This window comes from Plasmodium falciparum (assembly GCF_000002765.6).
Source record: "Plasmodium falciparum 3D7 genome assembly, chromosome: 7".
Lineage (NCBI taxonomy): Eukaryota > Apicomplexa > Aconoidasida > Haemosporida > Plasmodiidae > Plasmodium > Plasmodium falciparum.
Genome location: NC_004328.3, coordinates 735,001 through 758,212, shown reverse-complemented (window position 1 = coordinate 758,212; position 23,212 = coordinate 735,001). Strand labels below are relative to the sequence as shown.

General features: G+C 19.4%; 7 protein-coding genes across 7 annotated transcripts; 1 reads left to right on the top strand and 6 right to left on the bottom strand.

The window, feature by feature from the left end:
• Positions 1-516: 516 nt before the first annotated feature.
• Positions 517-2,450, bottom strand: PF3D7_0717500 (calcium-dependent protein kinase 4; the record flags this gene model as incomplete). The annotated part of the gene is made up of 2 exons (XM_001349042.1): positions 517-1,307; positions 1,655-2,450. 2 exons carry the CDS (start codon positions 2,448-2,450, stop codon positions 517-519), a joined length of 1,587 nt encoding a protein of 528 aa, XP_001349078.1.
• A 1,630-nt stretch (positions 2,451-4,080) lies between these two features.
• On the bottom strand, positions 4,081-6,336 carry PF3D7_0717400 (queuine tRNA-ribosyltransferase, putative; the record flags this gene model as incomplete). The annotated part of the gene is made up of 1 exon (XM_001349041.1): positions 4,081-6,336. One exon carries the CDS (start codon positions 6,334-6,336, stop codon positions 4,081-4,083), a length of 2,256 nt encoding a protein of 751 aa, XP_001349077.1.
• A 1,177-nt stretch (positions 6,337-7,513) lies between these two features.
• PF3D7_0717300 (transcription initiation factor IIE subunit alpha, putative) lies at positions 7,514-9,223 on the bottom strand (the record flags this gene model as incomplete). Its single annotated transcript, XM_002808734.1, has 4 exons — positions 7,514-7,599; positions 7,701-8,072; positions 8,335-8,569; positions 8,738-9,223. 4 exons carry the CDS (start codon positions 9,221-9,223, stop codon positions 7,514-7,516), a joined length of 1,179 nt encoding a protein of 392 aa, XP_002808780.1.
• A 2,326-nt stretch (positions 9,224-11,549) lies between these two features.
• PF3D7_0717200 (conserved Plasmodium protein, unknown function) lies at positions 11,550-13,022 on the top strand (the record flags this gene model as incomplete). The annotated part of the gene is made up of 2 exons (XM_002808733.1): positions 11,550-12,672; positions 12,850-13,022. The coding sequence occupies 2 exons, from the start codon at positions 11,550-11,552 to the stop codon at positions 13,020-13,022; spliced, it is 1,296 nt and encodes a 431-aa protein (XP_002808779.1).
• A 289-nt stretch (positions 13,023-13,311) lies between these two features.
• On the bottom strand, positions 13,312-16,203 carry PF3D7_0717100 (conserved Plasmodium protein, unknown function; the record flags this gene model as incomplete). The annotated part of the gene is made up of 2 exons (XM_002808732.1): positions 13,312-13,359; positions 13,513-16,203. The coding sequence occupies 2 exons, from the start codon at positions 16,201-16,203 to the stop codon at positions 13,312-13,314; spliced, it is 2,739 nt and encodes a 912-aa protein (XP_002808778.1).
• An 800-nt stretch (positions 16,204-17,003) lies between these two features.
• Positions 17,004-19,635, bottom strand: PF3D7_0717000 (conserved Plasmodium membrane protein, unknown function; the record flags this gene model as incomplete). The annotated part of the gene is made up of 14 exons (XM_024473136.1): positions 17,004-17,075; positions 17,170-17,226; positions 17,300-17,353; positions 17,476-17,607; positions 17,738-17,770; positions 17,901-17,957; positions 18,062-18,148; positions 18,364-18,420; positions 18,511-18,547; positions 18,657-18,702; positions 18,788-18,837; positions 18,973-19,022; positions 19,193-19,354; positions 19,633-19,635. The coding sequence occupies 14 exons, from the start codon at positions 19,633-19,635 to the stop codon at positions 17,004-17,006; spliced, it is 897 nt and encodes a 298-aa protein (XP_024329044.1).
• A 1,239-nt stretch (positions 19,636-20,874) lies between these two features.
• Positions 20,875-21,843, bottom strand: PF3D7_0716900 (drug/metabolite transporter DMT2; the record flags this gene model as incomplete). Its single annotated transcript, XM_001349036.1, has 1 exon — positions 20,875-21,843. The coding sequence occupies one exon, from the start codon at positions 21,841-21,843 to the stop codon at positions 20,875-20,877; it is 969 nt and encodes a 322-aa protein (XP_001349072.1).
• Between the last annotated feature and the right edge of the window lie 1,369 nt (positions 21,844-23,212).

Below are 23,212 nucleotides of genomic sequence, written 5' to 3'. Positions count from 1 at the left end.
AATATATATAAGTTAAACATTCCTTATATATACATACATATATATATATATTATATATTATATATATATATATATATATATATATTTAGGAAGGCCTTATTGTAAAGTTCAAAATTGTGATACACGTATATGTAGAATAATATAAGTATATATATATATATATATATTATATATATGTGTTAATATAATATTTAATTATGAAGGATATTTACATATTAGGTTACTATTAAAAAAAAAAAAAAAAATTATATATTTTTTTTTTCTCTTTTATATATTGACATATGTTTGTATATATATATATATATATATATTTTTTTTTTTTTTCTCTCTTTTTATATTGACATATGTTTATATATATATATATATATATATATTTTTTTTTTTTTTTTATATATTGACATATGTTTATATATATGTATATTTTTTTTTTTTTTTATATAAATATACATGTAAGCACCGTTTGACAAATTTTTATTTATTACATATTGAATTGATTTATGGTTTATTTGATAATGTTTAATAATTACAAAGTTTGACTAGCATATCCCTAAATTCTTTAAAGTCGATTTCTCCATCATTATTTTGATCCACTTCTTTAAGGACGGTTTTCCAACATTCTGAGCTGACATCACTAAGTCCAAATAATTGAGCTAATTCATTTGCTGATATTTTACCTGACCCATCTTTATCAAATAATTTGAAGGCTTTTTCTAATCTTTCAGTTGATAATAAAAGTTTTCGATCAATAGAAACTGTTAAAAATTCAGAATATTCAATATATCCATTTTGATCTAAATCTATAGAATTCAAGATTTGATCAACTTCATATTCGATAGCAGCATTATCTAAATCACTTGTATCTTCTCCTTTAAGTTTTAATAATTCTTTGTATCCTATTATGAGTTCATTTCTATCTAATTGACCATCACCATTTTTATCCATCTTTTTAAAAATTTTTGTTAATTCTTTTGTTTCATCAATTGTTGTTAATTTGGAACCCATATATAATAAAGCTGCTTGAGCTAACTTCTGGGTACTTTGAAATTGTCTGATATTTGCTATACTCAATTCTAAGGACGGAATATCTATATTTAAGTTATCTTTGCTTGTCATCATTTTTATCCACTCATGTTCTAGTGCGTCCCTTGCCGATATCCTAACAGCACTCGTATACATGAGCATTTTTTTTATTAAGTCTTTTGCCTTATCACTAATTTTTTTGAATTGTGGTAAATCGAATGTATATTTCCCCGCTTCCACTTTTTTTAAAATATCGTATTCGTTCGACCCGTTGAAAGGGGGGCACCCTGTACAAAAAAAAAAAAAAAATAAAAAAAAATAAAAATAATAAAAAATAAAACATATATAAAATTGTGAAAATGCATTTGTGAGCATAATATTTATGATCATTTTATTTATCATCTTAATATTTATGATCATTTTATTTATCATCTTAATATTTATGATCATTTTATTTATCATCTTAATATTTATGATCATTTTATTTATCATCTTAATATTTATCATCATTTTATTTATGATCTTTTTATTTATCATCTTAATATTTATGATCTTTTTATTTATCATCTTAATATTTATGATCATTTTATTTATGATGGATGATGTGCTGATTTATATATTTGTTTATTATTACCTGAGAGAAGTATGTAGAGGATCACTCCACATGACCAGATATCACATTTTTCGTCGTATGTACCATGTAATACATCTGGAGCAATATAATAAGCAGTTCCTATTTTGTCTTTCATTTTTTTACTATATTCAAAATGTGTAGATAATCCAAAGTCGATAATTTTAATTATCATATCTTCTTTATTTTTAGTTTCTAATAAAATATTTTCTGGTTTTAAATCTCTATGAACAACATTATTTTTATGCATATATGTAATTCCACTTAAAATTTGTTTAATAATTCTTGCTGCATCTATTTCATAAAATCTCTTTCTACTAATAATTTCATCAAATAATTCTCCTCCTGTATATACATCAGACACTAAATAATAATAATTATTATCTTCAAAAAATTCATATAATTTCATTATATTAATATGATCTAACATTTTTAATAACTCTACTTCTCTTAATAAACTTTCTTTATCAGTTTTTCTTTTAACATGTTTTTTGCTAATAACTTTTATTGCATACTCATGACCAGTATGTTTATCCCTACTAAGTATCACCTCACCAAAAGAACCTTTACCCAATATTTTTATTCCTTTATATTGTTCATTAAATACAACATTACTATTCTGTATAAACATACCAGGTCTTAATTTACTATTATTAAAACTATTCTCTACGATTTTCTTAGATATACCTACACTACTCTCTTTCATTTCATGTCTCTCATTACCCCCTTTCAAACTTTTCTTATTTGTTTTATGGTGTTCATTTTTTGTGTTGTTAACACTCGATACCTCTTGTCCCATATTTTTTTTCTCAATATGTTGATACCTTCTTCTTTATATATTGTCTAATGAATTCTTATGATACCTTTTGCAATTATTATATGCATATATATATATAAAATATATCTTATATGTATGCTATCTATATTCGGTCAGTGTAAAAATATGTAAATATAGAGACACGTATTTCTTAGATAGAATATAAAACATATGAACGAATGAATAAAATAAAAAAAAAAAAAAAAATATATATATATATGAACATGAATGAATATACAAATTTTTATAAACGTATATATTAAAGTATGTAAAAAAAAAAAAAAAAAAACTATATAAATAAAAAAAAATATATATATATATATATATATACTTTTATTTTATTTTATTTTGTTTTATTTTGTTTTGTTTTGTTTTATTTTGTTTTGTTTTATTTTGTTTTGTTTTATTTTGTTTTTATTTTTTTTTGTCCACCTTCCATATATATATAAATAAAATTCTTTAGTCTATTATTTTTTTATACTTACAAGTTAACATTAATGTTACGTTCTTCATATATATATTATATATATGTATGTGTGTTTATATACATACACTTATATATGATATAATATATATTTATTTATACACTTCTATATATATATATATATATATATATTTTTATTTATATAGTTTTTTTTTTTTTTTTTTTTTTTTTTTTTTTTTTTTTTCCCCATTTATTTATACCTTCATATTTTTTTTTTTTTTTTTTTTTTTTTTTTTTTTTTGTGTGCATGTGCTAGGAAAGGTAGGAAACAAAATGCACTGAAAAGATAGGGAAACCTTTTTTTTACACACAATATATTAATACTTTACCTAGAAAATAATAATATATATAAAGTATGTATTTAAAATAAAAAAAAAAAAAAAGAACATATAAAGGAATATTATATGATATATATTCACTTTTGAAGAAAAATATTTATGGAGATAAAAGTATATATATTATAGTGTGTATATTTTTTATGTCATGGAAACAATAAAACTAAAATGTATAAATATATAAATATAAATAAATATAAATAAATATATATATATAATATATATATATATATATATATATATTAATAACCTTTTCCGTCAAATATGAAAAATTTTCTGGTTGACTTATACCTTTTTTCATGCTCCTTTAAAAAAGTTAAAATATATATATTTTTTTTTTTTTTTATATTTATTATTTTAATTGTGGTTGAATGTGAAAGTGTAATACATATAGACAATATGGGACATCTTAAATGTGAGACAGTTTTTTCAAAAAAAATAAAAAAATAAAACTTACATAAATATTAACACATATATATTATATATATATTATATATATATGTTTTATTTTTAAAATAAGACAATATGGTAAAAAAAAAAAAGATATTTATTAAATATTATGACTTTTTAAAATATATTAATTATATATAAATAAATAATATATATAATAAAACAAATTTGAGTTATGTCATATTTAAATGCATACATTATTAGCATGTTATTACACACAATATAAAATATATATATATATATATATATATATATATATATTTATTTATTTATTTATTTATTTATACATGTTTTATTTTAAACAATATAACAACATAATATATGCTCATATTAAGTCATTTTTTTAAAACATTAACTCTATGTCAGCATATTCAAGAGCTTGTATGGCCCATTGTGGTAAATTTTTTTTCAATTCTTCTATCATATTTTTTGATTTCATATTTAAATTTTCTGAACCTTGTTCATGCTTCTTATCACTCTTCATCATCTTATCATCGTTTATATTCTTTTCATCGTTTATATTCTTTTCATCGTTTATATTCTTTTCATCGTTTATATTCTTTTCATCGTTCATCATCTTATCATCGTTCATTTTCTTTTCATCGTTCATTTTCTTATCATCGTTCATTTTCTTATCATCAGCACAAGGAATTTTGTAATTACCATTTTTAACTCCCACAACAAAATGGTTATACAAAAAAGTTGTTATGAATTGATTAAGTTTGTTCGAAAAAATAGCCACCCTCATCAGATGGCACATATAAAGAGTAAAATAAATATTATGTAATGTTAGTAATACGTTTGTTATTGTATTTCTTTTCGATATAAGATAATGTAAAGCTGCTTTTGTATATTTTAAACATACGTAACATTTACAATTATTTTCTAAACGTGAAAAGTCATATTTATATTTTGCTTGTTTTAATTTTATTGTTCCATCAAAACTTACTGCAGTATTAAATCTTGCCGTTCGCGATGGATATACACAATCATACATATCATAACCGAATAAAGAACAAAATATTATATCGACTATATATCCTATTCCCATTATATATCTACATTTATTTGTTGGCAAATAATTATATTTTTTATTCTTTTCATTTGAACAATGATGAATAATCTCAATAAATTTCTTTTTCTTTTCTCCTCCACATAAACCTCCAACAGCATATCCATTTAACTTCTGACGTAAAATATAATCCATAGAGATATTTCGTAAATCTATATGTAACCCACCTTGAACTATACCAAATAAACTCTGTTCTTCTTTTTTTTTATGAATATCTATACATCTCTTTAACCATCTATTAGTACGATGTGTAGCTTCTTCAATCTTATTTTTATCTTCTTCTAAAGATGAACGAACGTCATCTAAAGCCATGATGATATCACTACCTATAAAATTCTGAAGTCTTATCGATATTTCGGGAGAAAGTAATATATCTTCTCCCATGTCTACATATTTTTTGGTTTTACAACTATTCTCTTCATTTGTATTGTTATAAGTTTCATCACAAACATTTTTATTTATCTCATCAAAAATATCATGAGCTACTACATTGTCACGCACTACTACATTGTCACGCACTACTACATTGTCACGCACTACTACATTGTCACGTACTACTACATTATCATTATTATTATCATTATGCATGTCGCTACACACACTTTCATATGTTTTCTTTACTACATCTCCAACATTGCAGGCCTTGATATTTTTCTTTATAACCTCACTATTATAAATATTATTAAATAATATCCCTTCCTCTAAAATTTTTATCCTTTTGCTTAAGGATACCATCTGGAAACCACCAGAATCAGTAAGCATGGCGTTGGGAAATTTTATTAAATTATTTATATCTTTATTATATTCAAATATGGACATATCATATATATTAGATAAATGATACGTATTACTTAAAATTATATAATCACATATGTCGTTTACATCTTCTAATGTTAATCCTTTAATACAGCATTTTGTACCTACAGGCATAAAAAAGGGGGACAATATAATTGTGTTCTTTTGTACACGCTCACCACTACAAAAATTATTACTATTATAAATATTGTGATTATTATTATTATTATTATTGTTATCATCATTCAGATACTTCTTTTTTATTACGATAAGATTTATACGAGCTCTTTTGTTCTTTTTTATATTAATAAGCTTCAAGTTTTTGCGGTAATCTTTAATTTTTTTTTTTTTATACCTATTACAAGGTTTGTCATTATCGTATATACAATCTACCTTGCTTTTATTCTTATCATCATCATCATCCATATATTCTATCTTTTCATTATCATCCATATCGCTGTCATCAGAACTACTTATATAATTAGAAAAATAGTCTTTATTCGGGCCCTTTCTTAATTCATGAATTACTCTATTTATATCTTTCATATCAACATAAGCAAAATTATCTTTACAGAATCTTACAAAATTATTATAATTCTCATGATCTTCTTTGGTTAAAAAATCATATACAAGGGGTTCTTCATAATTATTATTTGTAGTATTATGTTGTTCTTCATTTATTTTTTCATTTTTTCTCTTTTTTATTAATGTAGCATCATTTTCTTCACTCATTTTTTTCTTTTTATTAATTCTTGGCTTGTTCCTACAGCTTTGCGTTGTATTTATGTATGTGTTTTTATTGGAAACAAATTAAAAGAAATGAATAAACAAATAAATAAATATTATATATATATATATAATATACATGTAACACAATTTTTTAATTTATATATTTTATAATTACTATTTTATTTTATTTTGACTTGATTTTATTATTTTTTTTTTTGTTGTTGTTGTAGCCTTATAGTGATATTTATTTAAATTATATACTTATTTTATTTATAATAATTTTATTTAAAAAAAAAAAAAAAAAAAAAAAAAACCGTCATGATTCCTTTTTTTTTTTTTCTTCTTCAATAATATATAGAGATCATCTAATGACAACACATAGAAACTTTAAAAAAAAAAAGTTTATATCTAAAAAGATTAATAAAAATAAATATATTATTTAATTTTCTGTGTTCTCCTCTTTGTTAATTATATATATATATATATATATATATATATATAATGTAACTCGAAAAATATAAAAAATTTATAGTATGTATATAATATAAGTGTTCTATAAAAATAGTTAAGGTATAGATCATATATATATATATATATTATAATATATATATCATAAATAATAAGAGTTAAAAATCTTTAAGAAAAAAAAAAAAAAAAAAAAAAAAAAAAAAAAACATGAAAACAAATTAATTATTATTTCACATATGAAAAAGATAACATAAACATATAAAAGGTAAAGAAATGTATAAATAAATAAATATATAAACATATATATATATATATATATATATATATATATATACATATAATTAAATATATTATACTTGTATATATATTTTTTTTTTTTGGTGATAATTTTTTATTTTTATTCATGTCAAAACTTAAAACATAAAATATAAATAATAAAAAAAATATAGAAACAAAAGGCGTTTTATATACATAAACATAAAAATACTACAAAAAAAAAAAAAAAAAATGAAAACTTTTAAGATTAATACCTAAAGGTTGAATTATGAAATAATTATAATATAATAAAAATATAACATATAAATAATATATATATTATATATAATATATGTATATATATTTATTTATATTGTACCAAAAAATATAATAAATAATAAATAAAAAATATAATTTATATATATATATTTTTATTTTATATTGTGTATTTCCTATTTCAAAGTTGATCTAGATACGTTTCTTGTAATTCCATAAAATTCTCAAATTCTTCTTGTGTCATGTCTTGTTGTAGTTTTTGAGCATCTACAGAAAGTACAAAAGAGGAGTCAGATATAATTCATGCAATTTAAAATATATACATATATATATATATATATATATTTGTTCTATTTTTATTTTCTTACCTAAAAGGGAGAATCTCTTGTTATATTTCTTGACATAAAAAAATGGCAACTCAGGTTCAAGCATTTGTTCTTCTTCTAACTGTTTTGCGTTTTCATTACTTTTAGAAACATTCTGTTGAGCCATTTTTTCATTTTGTTTATTTTTCCTTTCTTTCTCTTTACTTATAAAATCCTCAACCTTTGCATTACTATTCTTTCTTACATTTTTTGTAGGATCCTCATGTTCCACATGTTTACTTACACTCTTCTTACTTTTAACATTCATACATATTTTTATCTTCTTGTCCTTTTTCAAAATGCTACTACTACACGTGTCCGTAAGGCCATCGTCTTTTTTTCTTTTCCCTCCATCCACAACTTTATTAAGTTGACCTAAAAAAAAAATATATATGTATATATATATATATATATATATATATATATTTATTCATTTATTTATTTATATGTCCATATATTATATTATTTATTTTTTTTCTTATGTGCTTATTAAAAAATTATGACTTATTCATATTTCACATGAATTGTTCAGGCAAAAAAAAAAAAAAAAAATATATATATATAATATTCTTTATAAGTTTTTTTTTTTTTTTTTTTTTTTTTTTTTTTTTTTTTTTTTTTTGTGTATGTTCGTTACTTTGTGAAATTAGTGATGAGTTATTTGTCATGGACACCTCAGAAGAATTATTTGTAAAGGATTCATCAGAGGATCGTTCAAAAAAGAAAGAATTGGAGTTTACATTTTTTTTACTGAATTTTTCAGTATATAAAGGGATGAAATAATTTTTTAGTTTTTCTATATGTTCTTTTAAAATGTTAAGATATTTGGTGTATTTGTTGTAGATTTTTTCATCATTGTGATCGTCATTTTCCTGTACGGAAAAAAATAAAAAATAAAAAATAAAAAAAATATATAAATGTACATATTTATATATGTAGACATTTATAATTTACAAATTGACAACTAATCATCTTATAATATTATATTTTATTTATTATTTCTTTTTCTTTTTTTTTTTTCATCAGCTTGTTTTACTTACGATTAACTCTATTTTATTATTACAGTAACACAGAAAATGAGCGTCGTAAGAATCTAAGGGAAGTATCTGAGCGTCTAGCTGAGAATATGTGGCATTACAAAAATTACAAATATAAATATCACTTTCATTTTTTTTTTTTTGCAATTCATTTTCCATTTGTTTAATCCTAAAATCTAGTACATAGACTATGTAGTTATTTAAACAATAAAAGGTTTGAAAGTTGGTTCCCTTTTCATTATTTTTATATTTTTGTATTTCTATAATGAATTTATCTTTTAATAATTTAGATAGGATACTTCTTATCTTTTGTTCATTCATATTAATGTTATTAACAATATCCTTTTCTAAATATAGACATTCGTTATTAATAAACAAATCAAAGATAACTATTTCTTCATCACTCATAAAAAATCTACTAATATATATCATCAGATATTGAAAAAATTTTTTTTCCTTATCATAAAAAATATCTTTACTGTTCTCCATTGTTTTATAGGAAACAAATTAGAAAAAAAAAAAAAAAAAAAAAAAAAAAAATTAAATGATATATGAAATATAAAATATAAAATCAGAAAGAACAGAAGGATGGATGGTAATTATAATTAATTACATTTTTGAATATAAATAATACTAAAGGAGTGTGGAAAAAAAAAAAAAAATAAAATAAAACATAAAAAATAAAAATAAATATATATATTATACATATATATATATATATATATAAGCGTATGTAGTTGATTGTGCTGAAGTATTATACAAATAAGGCAAACGATTTCGTCCTTATTTCTTCTTATTTTATAAAATAAATGGAACTCGAAAAATATAAAAATCCATGGTTGTAATATTAGTTCAGTTGGTATAAAATTAATATTACATTTCCAAAAAATTATATATAAGAATAAAAGAAGTTATATATATATATAAATAAATATATATTATATATTATATATAATTATATATAGGTTTTTTTTTTTTTTTTTTTTTTTTTTTTTTTTTTTTTTTATGATATAATAAATATGTATACTTTTCCAATGTTATGATTTTAACATATAAATATATTTAATTGAAATATATATTATATATATGTGACTTTTTTTTTTTTTTTTTTTATTTTTTTTATTTTTTTTATTTTTTTTTTCTTTTTCTTAATATTTATGTGTATTGAATTATTTTCACATTGTTTTATAAAATCAAAGTTATGTTGTTTCAACATTATATAATTTTTTCATGGCCTCTTTTTTTTTTTTTTTTTTTAAAAGTTTTTGAGTGTAATAAAACTTTGATAAGTTTTCAATGATATATATATATATATATATATATATATATATATATAATTTTATGAAAGAAAAAAGAAAAAAAAGAAAAGAATTTAAGAAGTTGTTAATATATATATATATAATATATATATATATTTTATATAAGTTTAAAAAAATATGGAAATGCTAAATATGTAATAAAAATGTAATATATATATATATATATATTTGCTTATTTTATTTAATTTTTTTTTTTATTTCTTTTTTCTTTCTTTCTTTCTTTCACTAGCTTTATAAAAATTATTTAATATATATATAAATAAATATAGTTTTATTTTATAAAGCAGTGTATTTAGAAAAAAAAAAAAAAAAAAAAAAAGAAGCAAAGAAAAAAAAAATATAAATATAAATAAATATATATTATATATATATATAATATATATAATCTATATACATTATATTATGTACATATTATATTCCTCTATTTATATATATATATATATATATATATATATTATATGCAAAAAGATCATTAAATATATATATATATATATATAATATACATATATATTATATAGTATATAATAATAATATATATTTTTTTTTGTAACAAATTTATATAACAGCAATAATTTATGAACAGTTTTTTCGTATATATAAAAAAATTGCAATATACGAAGAGAAACACCAAAAAATTAAAAATAAAACAAAATAAATAGATACAATATAAAAGTTTATATGTTTTTTTTTTTTTTTTTTTTTTTTTTATAAATATTAAAAAAAATGTCATCATATTGAATATATATATAAAATATATATATATATATATATATATATATATATTTATTTATATATATTATGGTAGAGATGATATGTTAGAAGAAAATGGACAGCCATAAAATAGCAAAACCAAAAAAAAAAAAAAAATAATAAATAAAAAAAAAAAAAATAATAAATAAAAAAAAAAAAAAATATATTTATATATATATATATATTACATTTATATTTATTCTTTTATTGTTTTATTTTTTTTGTGCACATACCTTTAGCATCAAAATAAAATATTTTCTTTTCTTTTATTTTTTTTATTTTATTTTATTATTATTATTATTTTTTTTTTTTTTTTGGTATATATTCTTTACTAAATTTCATACTATATATTTATCATGATGAAAATAATAAAGAAGAATTAATTTATTATGAATACATATTTTTTAAAATAATGGAATGTAAATATACATATATATATATATATATATATATATATATATATAACATATACATACATATATGAATAAATACATATATACATGTTTTGTTAATGTATCATATTTTCCTAAACTTTCGAATGAACAGATTGATGATATTTTGTTTTTTCAAGAGTTATAACATTTTGAAGAAAATGTAGGATAATGTGACAACACATTCTTTAAAAAAAAATAAAATATATATATATATATTATATTTACTGTGTATTTTATTTAATTTTTTTGCGTGTGTTATATATATATATATATATCAATATTAATATATTTATAATATTTATTTTAACAAAAATGCCAGAAAATTTGTTAAAGGAAGAAAACAAAAAAGGAGATAAAGATCGAGAAATAATTCTTTTGGGATTATTAAATTTAGATTCTTTATATGGAGAAAATTGGTTTGAAGAAAAAGAAAAAATAAAAAAAGATATAGAAAATAAAGCTGTTAAATTAAATCAAGCATTTAAATATCCATCCATATTTTATGAACATTTTGAATTCTTATCATCTGATGAATATAATTATGTAAAAAATAATTATATATACAGTGCTATACTTATATATAACCCTAATATTTCTAATAAACATAATATTGAAAAAAAAAAAAACCAAGGATCAAAAATTAAAATTTGTCATAATGGTGTGATAGACTCAAATCAAGGCAAAGAGCTTACAGGAACACAACATACAAATGAAAAAAGGAATTATGAGGACAGAGGTTATCTAAAAAATGAACCAGTAGATCATTCAAAAAATGAATCAGTAGATCATTCAAAAAATGAATCAGTAGATCATTCAAAAAATGAATCAGTAGATCATTCAAAAAATGAATCAGAAGATCATTCAAAAAATGAACCAGTAGATCATTCAAAAAATGAATCAGAAGATCATTCAAAAAATGAACCAGTAGATCATTCAAAAAATGAACCAGTAGATCATTCAAAAAATGAATCAGTAGATCATTCAAAAAATGAATCAGTAGATCATTCAAAAAATGAACCAGTAGATCATTCAAAAAATGAACCAGTAGATCATTCAAAAAATGAACCAGTAGATCATTCAAAAAATAATTCTAAAGATTGTCTAAATCATGATGAAAAACACCATGCCGATGGTAATCACGATAAAAAAAAAGAAGGCATAGGAGTTCTTGTTATAACATGTAAAAAAATGGAAAAAGTAAAAATGAAACATTTACTTATAAAAATGTTAAAAAAAGAAATAAAAGTAGAATCGGTTGTTCTTAAATATAAAGAAAATATACCACATCTTCCTAAATCGAATAATGAAAATAAGCAAAAACAAACTGAAATTAAATATCTTGATAAAGAAGAAAATATCTCTTCTCCTTTTATGTTAAACAAAAATTTCGACGTCAAAAGAAATAATTTTTTCAACATGACAGCTTATATATATGGTAAGAACAGAATGTCTGAGTGTATATGAACAAATATATCTAAATAAATAAATAAATATATATATATATATATATATATATTTATATATATATATGTATATATTTATATATATATATTTATATGTATATATTTATATATATATATTTATATGTATATATTTATATTTATCTTTTTAGGCTCGTCGAACATTCTGGCCAACACCAGCCTCGTACAGAGAGAATACTGTGATGATGAGTGGGCAGAGAAATTAAGAAAAACGAAAAAAGAAAAACAAGAAAATAATCAAAGTACTGATGGTTTTTCCAATAATATATTAATTAGGTCCTTCACCTCCTTGTTCAAAAAATAAAGTTATTTCAAAAAATAAAAGATAAGCATATATATATATATATATATATATATATATATGTATACTTTTACATATGTGCATATTTTTTTATTTTTTATTTTTTTTTTTTTTTAAGTATACATAATATTACATAAACATGTTCACAAAAAAAAAAAAAAAAAAAAATATACATATATATATATATTACATATATATATGTATATATTTATTTTATGTTATTTTTTTTTATGTTTTCTTAATTTGAATTAAATATTTGTTATCAATAACAACTTAGTTACTTTCATATTTTTTAGCATCTTTCCAAAACCTTTTTCACGTCAAAATGTTTGGATAATTCCTAAAAAAAAAAAATATATATATTACATATTTTGGTCCATAGTTAGGCATATAAAAACGCATTCACACTTACAATACATACATATATATATATATATATATATATATTTTTTTTTTTTTTTTTTTTTTTTTTTGGGGGCCCCCCGTCACTCACTGTCGTGTCGTTCAAATAAATAATGTTCTCGTATATGGTCGCAGGTATAAAAGGATATAAGACATATATAAAAAATTTAAACATTAAGGAATAATTAAAAAAGTAAACGATTTTTAAGTTTTTTAAAAATTCTTGTATGAGTTGAAAAATATCCTTAAAAAGAGATAAGATACTGGTAATGTTCGTAGAAATGTTTTCAGAAAAAATAAATAAAAGTACAAAATGGTTTCTCATAATATTATTAAAATAAAATATTAAATAAAAAAATAATAAATGATTATCATATACTAACGGGAAGTGAACAAAATTTATCACGATGGTAGGTCTACCTAGTTGATCTAATCCATATTCATAAATAAAATAATATTTTTTGAGTTCCTCAAATTTCTTTTTTTTATCATACATATAAGCTAAGCGTATACAGTTTTCTAAATTGAAATCTTCTTTTCTTTCTATTTGATTTAGATGAAAGAAATTTTTATGACTTTCTTTTTCATCTTTTAAATTGATAAAGTCGGTATCTCCATGTTTAAAAATTGTGGAACAAGAAGAAGATGAGTAGGATATATGGGATGATGAAAATGAAATACTATGTGACGATTCGTCTGATGTTTCATAAGACATCGAATTATTGGATGTATAACATGAAGATGACAAACTTTTGTTATATGAATAGTTTTCAAAATCGTTCTTTTTTTCTTTTTCATATATATTAAATTTATGATCATTACTATAAAATTGTATATCGTCTGATAAATGAAGTTTTTCTTGTACAACAATATTGTTATTCATGTTATTAGTATTATCAATGTTGTTAGTATTATCAATGTTATTAATATTATCTATATTATTAATATTATCTACGTTATTAATATTATCCATGTTATTTGTATTATCTATATTATTAATATTATCTACGTTATTGGTATTATCCACATTTCCCATTTGATGAAATTTTTTTTTTCGTCTTATTCGCCTTAAACTCCTAAAAATGCGGATGCTCCTATTCCGAACATCAATGGCCCCATATTTATTTCCCACTATAGATATGTTGGTCGAGAGATACCTTTCTTGATTATTTCTTGGGAAAAATATGGACATATATTTCAATAGAAGGAAATAGATATGATTCGATTTCGTTACAAATATAATACTTTTGATTGTATTATAAAATTGAGGGATCATAATTAGAGAACGTATACTTTTTAATAATGTTATTAAGAATATATTTATTGGGAAGAACATATGAAAATTGATTATTGGAATAGTTAAGGTTTCTATTTTTTTTTCAAAACATACATATAAAATTTCATAAACACATAAATTCATAGTATTATGTGTAGCTAAAATAAATTTACTATTATATTTAGGTAACATAATATGTAATATATATTTATGTATATTATCATAACTATTTGTTAAATATACTTCTCCACTTTTTTTATTCTTTATTTCAAACTTCTCTTCTTCTTCTAATTTCATTAAACTTGATGAAAATAAATTGTTACAAATATCTTTCGAATATCTATAATTATTATTTGCAAACAAAACAATAGCATGACTCTTTATGTTCGTAATATCGCCATTATATGTTTTTATTTTCTCATTCAAGTTATTATCGATCATATATATTTTATTCTGTAAACTAAATTTATACAATCTTTTCATATCGTATCTACTTTGTTTTATGTCAATAATTTCTTTCTTATCATCAAAATATAACATATGGTTTTTATCATATGGTATATTTGGCTCATTTGGTTCATTTGGCTCATTTGGTCCATTTGGCCCATTTGGCTCATTTGGCTCATTTGTCTTATTTCCCCCATTTGTGTTATCCACTTTACCTGCACACCTCTCTTTCCTATCAAAATTGTATAACTCATCAGACTGATCATCTATGTACTTTTTAATATCATACACTTTTGAAAACTCTTTACAAATGTTTGCATATTCCTCTTTAGTGATAATAAAATTTTGTTTGAAATTATAATCGTTGTCATAAATATAGGTTATCTTTTTTTTTCTTTTTTTTATTATTGCTTGTTCAGGTGAATTTTTTTGTGTGTGCAAATTATGAGAATGTTCACTTTCCTTAAAATTATAATTTCCAAAAGGATGATTATTTATTACATCTTGACAACATTTTGTATCGTCACCACAATTAATACTTTCGTTTGTTTTTAATTCTTCCTTTGGTAAAAAACAAAATGAAGAATCACTACTTTTCCTTTCAGAAATAAAAGAAAGAAGGAAATTAAAATATGCACAATCAATTGTATATATTAAAGGATGGAAAAGTAAATTTGGTGAAAACTTTTTTCTGACATATACATTATGTTCATCATAATTATAATAAAAATCATCTTCTTCAATAAATAAAACTTCATGAATTTTATTATATATATTTACATAATGAAAAACAGAATAATTTAAATTATTCCAACTTATTATATCTTTATTATCTATACATTCTTGTTTTTCTTTATCCTCTAGAAATTTTTCATCACATATACTACTCATATGGTTTATATTATTTAAACTATTCTTTATTTTATTATTTATCATTTTACATAATTCATTCAAATTGAATTCGCTCTTTTCAAAGTCGATGTCTGTTAATATCTCATGGAACTCTTCTCTTAACCAACATAGCGCTTCGTTCAATTTACTCGTTACCAACATTGCCATAACGAAAAATATAAAATGAAATAAAATATATAAATATTATGATATATACATATATATATATATATATATATATATATATATATATATATTTTTATGTGCATATGCTTATACCCCAGCAAACTGTATTTTTATTATATTCTCATATGATTATAAAACAAAAATTTATACCACGTATACTTTCCATATTATGTATGTCTCATAGCCCTTTGTTTTTCTTTTTTCCCAAGTAAAAAACAAAACACATCAAAATGTATATATATATATATATATATATATATATAATATATATATATTTATATAATGCTACTTTTACAACATATTTTATTAATATATTTTATATATAAATTGTAAATAAACTCTTTTTTTTTTTTTTTTTTCTCTATTTTTTTTTTTTTTTTGTTTGTTTTATTTTCTTATTTTTTTCCCTTTTTTTTTTTTTTTTTTTTCTTTCTTTTCCTTTTCCTTATTTTTAATATGTATTAATTTAACGTTTAAAATATAAATAAAAAAAAATTAAATCATATGCATAGTATTACATTATAGTGTTCGCTTAAATATAAATCTTAATTTAAAACACATATATAAAATAAATAATATTATATTTGCTTTGGGGATAACCAAGAATTCAAAAATAGTTGCATTCAAAAGTTAAATAAAAAAATATAAAAAATAAAAATAAAATATATAGTAAATTTTAAAGAATATAATAAGTAAAAAAGATCTTAAAATAAATAAATAAATATATATATATATATATATATATATATAATATATATATATATACTTATATTTTTTATGCCTTAAGGTTTTCCAGGCATTTTATTGTTCAATTGAAAAGAAGATACGTACGTATACAGAATTCTATTTTCAATCTGTAAAATTAAAATGAAAACATAATTATATATATATATATATATATATATATATATATATATATATATTTATTTATTTATTTGTCATTTTTACTGATTCATAAAGGATTTCCATTTTTTGAAGATTCAAATCAGAGTACACAAAAATAATCTAAAGTGTAAAATAAATATATAAATATATATATATATTTTATATCTTATTTTGATATGTATTGTTTTCTTACGTATGAAATTAATAAGAAAAAAGAAAACAACTGTATGTCAATCAAATTAAAATTCTACATTTAAAAAAAAAAAAAATAAAATAAAATAAAATAAGTATAATATCTTATCTTATCATAATATATAATTTTTTTTTTTTTTTTTTTTTGTTTATATATAGTGTATATTATATAAAAACCTTAAGCAATAAATCTACAAAGGTTAAGCTACATCCGTATAACAAAATTTTCATATAATTTTCTTCTTTTATATGATATAAAAATTTGTTCTTGTTATATTTTATTATTTTGTAAATAAGATAATATCCTGACTACACACAAAAAAAAAAAAAAAAAAAAATTATAAAACAATACAGTAATATATACGTATATATCTTAAAAACTTTTGTAACACATTATTATTTTATTTTATTTTATTTTTTGTGCTTTCATTAATTTTACACATAGTAGGGACGGTAAGAAAATATACTTCTCCTTCAAAAATGAAAATATAAATAATATAATTATAAAAAATTATAAAGTGTAACATACACATATATATATATATATATATTTATTTATTTATTTATTTATATTATTTCATTTTAATATTTTTGTATTGCACCCTTAAAATGAAAAACGACAATGTTACTATTCCGTTTAATCCAAGAATAAAGACGCTCTAAAAAATGAAATATAAATATATATATATATATATATATATATATTTATTTATTTATTTTTTTTTTTTTTTCCCCTTGTGTATGTGTTTTTTCCTAAAGGTACCGTCGAATTTTCATATTTAAAAAAAATTGCATAAAAAATGCAAATAGCAAAGAAAAGAAAAAAAATAAAAAGCGATTCAAAAGGTATCTGTAAAGGTAAAAAAACAGGTACACATGTAATAGGACATAATAATTATATGATATGATAACAAATTAAAGAAACGATCAAAAGAAAAAATTAAAAATAAATAAACAAATAAATAAACAAATAAATAAACAAATAAACAAATAAATAAATAAAGAAAAGAACAAATATGTTAATATAATTTTTAGAACAATTCTTCTTCATCTTATTTTTTTTACAAAAATAAAGTCGTCTTTCAAGTTAAGGTACACTAATAAATGTCCTACATACAAAAGCTAAAAGGAAAACAATCATAAATAAATAAATGAACATATATATATATAACATATTATATATTTGTTTCATTTATTTCATTTCTTTGTTACATTTATTAAGAAAAAATTGCACAACGAAAAAAATATCCTGTATGTAATAATTCAAAAAAAAAAAATATATTTTTTTTTATGAGCTAGACAATATTTTATATAATTTAAGAAAAAAAAAAAAAAAAAAAAAAAAAAAAAAAAATTACTGAGGTACTATTTCGTTTAATATGGACGGATTTATCTCTTCATCCTCTAAAGGAAAGAAAAAAAATATATATATATAAATATATATATATATATATATATATATATATTTTTTTTTCATTTTACAGGTTACCCATCAAGTCTTCATTCAGTACCCTTCTTATAAATTTATAGCAGCTATACCTATAAAGGGAGATAAAATTTTTTAAAATTATGTGTCCCATATAATAGACACCAACATAATATAAATAAATGAAAAAAAAAGTATATACATGTAATATATATATATATATATATATATATTATTTCCCCATGTACCAGCTCATACAAAAAAAGAAGAGAATAAAGGCAAAACCACAAAAAAATATCTACAAAAGGGGAATTTATAAAAATTGTATGTACATAATTATACTTATAAGAATATATTTATATGTGGATATATTTTTTCTTCATTATTCTAATTATTCTCATTATTCTCATTATTCTCATTTTTTTTTTTTTTTTTTTTTTTTTTGTGTGTGTTTCTTTTTCCTCCTACGAGAAATATAATGTTTGAAGAGAAATTAAAAGAACTTTTTATGTTAAAAAAGAAAAAGAAATACAAATGAGAAAATTTGGTAATCCATATTGCATAACTATTATAAACAAAAACGTTCACGCCTTCCTGTAACGTTCTCTCTGTAATTAATTTTTCCCTTAACTACAAAATGAAGTACACACATATATATATATATATAAATATAAATATAAATAAATATATATATATGAAAGCACATGGTAATTATTATTATTTCAAATATATGATTAACAAGTATCTTTTCAATTTATACCAACAAAAAAAAAAAAAAAAAAAAAAAAAAAAAAAAAAATATATATATATATATAATACAATATAATATTCAATTCTTATATTCAATTTGAAAATTATATAATGTATTAACAGACAGACAGAATTATTTATATATTCATATGACATACCATTATTATTCTTATATTTTATATATATATATATTTATATAACTTGAATGATTTATAATATATCCTTATATTCCTTCAATAATTATCAACGCATTTTAACTTTAAACTTTCTTTTTTTTTTATTTTATTAAATAATAAAAAAAATATATATATATATATTATTTTTTTGTTTGAGATAAGGAATAATTTATGAATACCTTTTTCTTTTAATATAATGAAAAATATATAATATTAAAATAAAATAAAAAATATATATATATATATATATATATATATATATATATATACAAATATGTAAATATTATAGAGGAAGAATATACACCTACAGGTAAAATCAATACATAATGATTAATATATCGATTTAAAAAGAAAGAAATATATAATCCATAAGAAGCACACACATATATATATATTTTATATATATATATATATATATTTTATATTAAAATGAATGAAAATTATAAAATACGTGTATATATTATATATAAATACCTGTTTGTAAACAATTAAGGATAATTTTAAAATTACATATTTTTGTTTAAAAAAGACATTTATAAGAACTCATATTTTATTTATAAGGATCAAATGATTAAGGAAAATACAAAAAAAGTAATGCACTTCAAAAAAAAAAAAAAAAAAAAAAATATATATATATATATATATATATATATATATATAATATATATATATATTATATATATTTATATATTTATTTATTTTGAACCGATAAGCTAGAACATTACATCTCTATATATGTTTCCTATTTTATTAAAAATATTAAAAATTAATAAAAATGTTATTATTTTTTTTAAAAAAAACAAATTGTTATAAATGTGTGTAGAGATATAAAAAAGAAAAAAAAAAGAAAATTTTAAAATTACAAATTATGAATAAATGTAAAAATATTAGACTATATTCAAAAAAAAAAAAAATAATAAATAATAAATAAAAAATAAAAATACTATAAATTAAAATAAATTACCTGATTACAAATATTTATATATAATATAAATATATATAAATATATCTATATCTATATATATTGTTTTTTTTTTTTTTTTTTTTTTTTTTTTTTTAATGCTTATGAAGAGTCAGGTAAAAAAAAAAAAAAAAAAAAAAAAATTAGCTAGAAAAGTCAGGATTCTTTTTTTTTTTTTTTTAAATATTATTTTTACCTTACCATTCATAAATACACAAAATGGCTATATAACAGCATTTCCACTTCATTGAAGACATTTATTATTATAACATCAATTTTGCTTTTTTGGGTAAATAAAACTTGCTGGTGACTAACAAAAGGTATTCGTTATAAGAATATATTAGGACTCCTAGAATACAAAAAAAAACTGATAAGGAGGAATGAAAAGTTAAACATTGTTTTGGATCATATTTACAAAAAAAAATATGACTGAATAAAAAAATGATAGCTACTTTGAGTCCTTTCAAAATACCTATAGACAAGGAGCCACTAATTTTCATAATATACCACAAGGTAGAGGAAGTAATAAAATTGAATAAGAAAAGAAAAAAAAAACTAAGTCCAATAGTTTGTATATTCCCTTGTTTTTTTTTTATATTATTTATAATTAAATGTTCGAAATTTGGTATGGTCCATATAAGTGTCCATATAAAAATAAATCCGAAACAGAAGAGTCCCATTAAACAGACAATATTTTGTCCTTCCATTTGATGCATATATTTTTCATTTAATACAAATGTTAATCCCATTAAAATATTACTAAGAAATATAAGGACAATACCAATAATTTCTTCTTTATTAATTTCAATCTTTAAATTATTTGATTTTATGGCAATACCAAAGGTAATTAATAAAATTCCTAATAATTGAATATGATTGATTTTTTTATTTAATAAAAGTTTTCTCCACATAGCTGTAAATATTAAAGTACAGCTGTCTATAATAATATATAATGACGAACCAGCATATATTAATCCTATTTTTTTTAGTACTTGATTAACTACATCTAATAAAGAAACAAAGAATATTTTCATCCATTGGCATTCCATTAATTTCTGTTTCTTAGGAAGAAAACCTACAACAATCATTGATAAATAATGTGGAATTAAAAAAATAAACGTACTTGAATTACCACACCCATTATATTTTATAATGTCAATTAAAAGAGGTTGAAAACAATAACTGATCAAAAATAGTATGAATGTCGTACAAAATATAATTTCATTTTTCATTGTTACACGTAAGGTGGTGGGGCCTTTAACACATTTATTTTTTCTTCTTATAATTGAAGATTATCTATATGACAAATGTCATAAATACGATATATGTAACAAGGATATGATGATTATAATAGATACACAAATAACTAGTGATATGTCAATATATACTTATTTCTATACATACGTATGTGTGTTGATGTCTCTCTTTAATTTTAATCTTCTTATAACTTTATCCCTAAATTTGTATGTTTGTAAATGTGTATTTGTAAATGTATATTTGTAAATGTATATTTGTAAATGTATATTTGTAAATATATATTTGTAAATGTATATTTGTAAATGTATATTTGTTAATGTATATTTGTTAATGTATATTTGTATGTTTATTTGTATGTTTGTGTTTGTATTTATGTTTATTTATTTATTTATTTTTTTATTTTTTTTTTTTTTTATCTCTCTTTCTGTCTCTGTGTATTTTTAAACATGTCAATATGTAAGGCATAATGTGTAATTAAATAAAATTAATGAAAAGAAATATCATTTTTTTTTTTTTTTTTTTTAATTTAATTTAGTACATACAAAATATGCTTTTTACATTAATACAAGGTTGTGCATAGGATAACAAACGTGAACATAAATATATAAATATATATATATATATATATATATATTAAGATTTAAAACGCATTTACATTAATGTATGACACAAATTTTTATACAAGCATAAATAGGTACATGTATAAATATTACTAATTACAAAAAAAATAAAAAATAAAAAATAAAAAAAATGATTCGCTATATTATAAAATTATAGAAAAGGAACAATATGGACAAATGTATGAATGCATTATATAAAATATAAATGAAAATTAAAGATAAATATATACATACATATATACACATATATATATATATACATATATATATTTTAGGACTGTTGCCTTTTATTTTAATTTATATAATTTATATAATTTACATAATTTATAATATGCATGAATTATATATTATAATAAAAAAAAAAAAAATTAATATATATATATATATATATATATATATATATATATATACACATATAGTTATATATAGATGTAGTTCAATATGAAATTAATGAATTTAAAAAAGATATATATGTTAACACAAGTATAATTGCGGAAACACCATATATTTATATACAAATGTATATATATATATATATATATATTAAATAATTACGTTATATTATTTTTATTTTTTATTTTTTTATTGTTTTGTTTGTGTTCCTTTTTTTCTTTTTCTTTTTTTTGTATTACTTTGCCTTATGTTCCTTATATTTTATTTTATTTTACTTTATTTTTTATTTTTCTTTGCTATATATTTTTCCCCTTTAAACAAAAAAAATTAA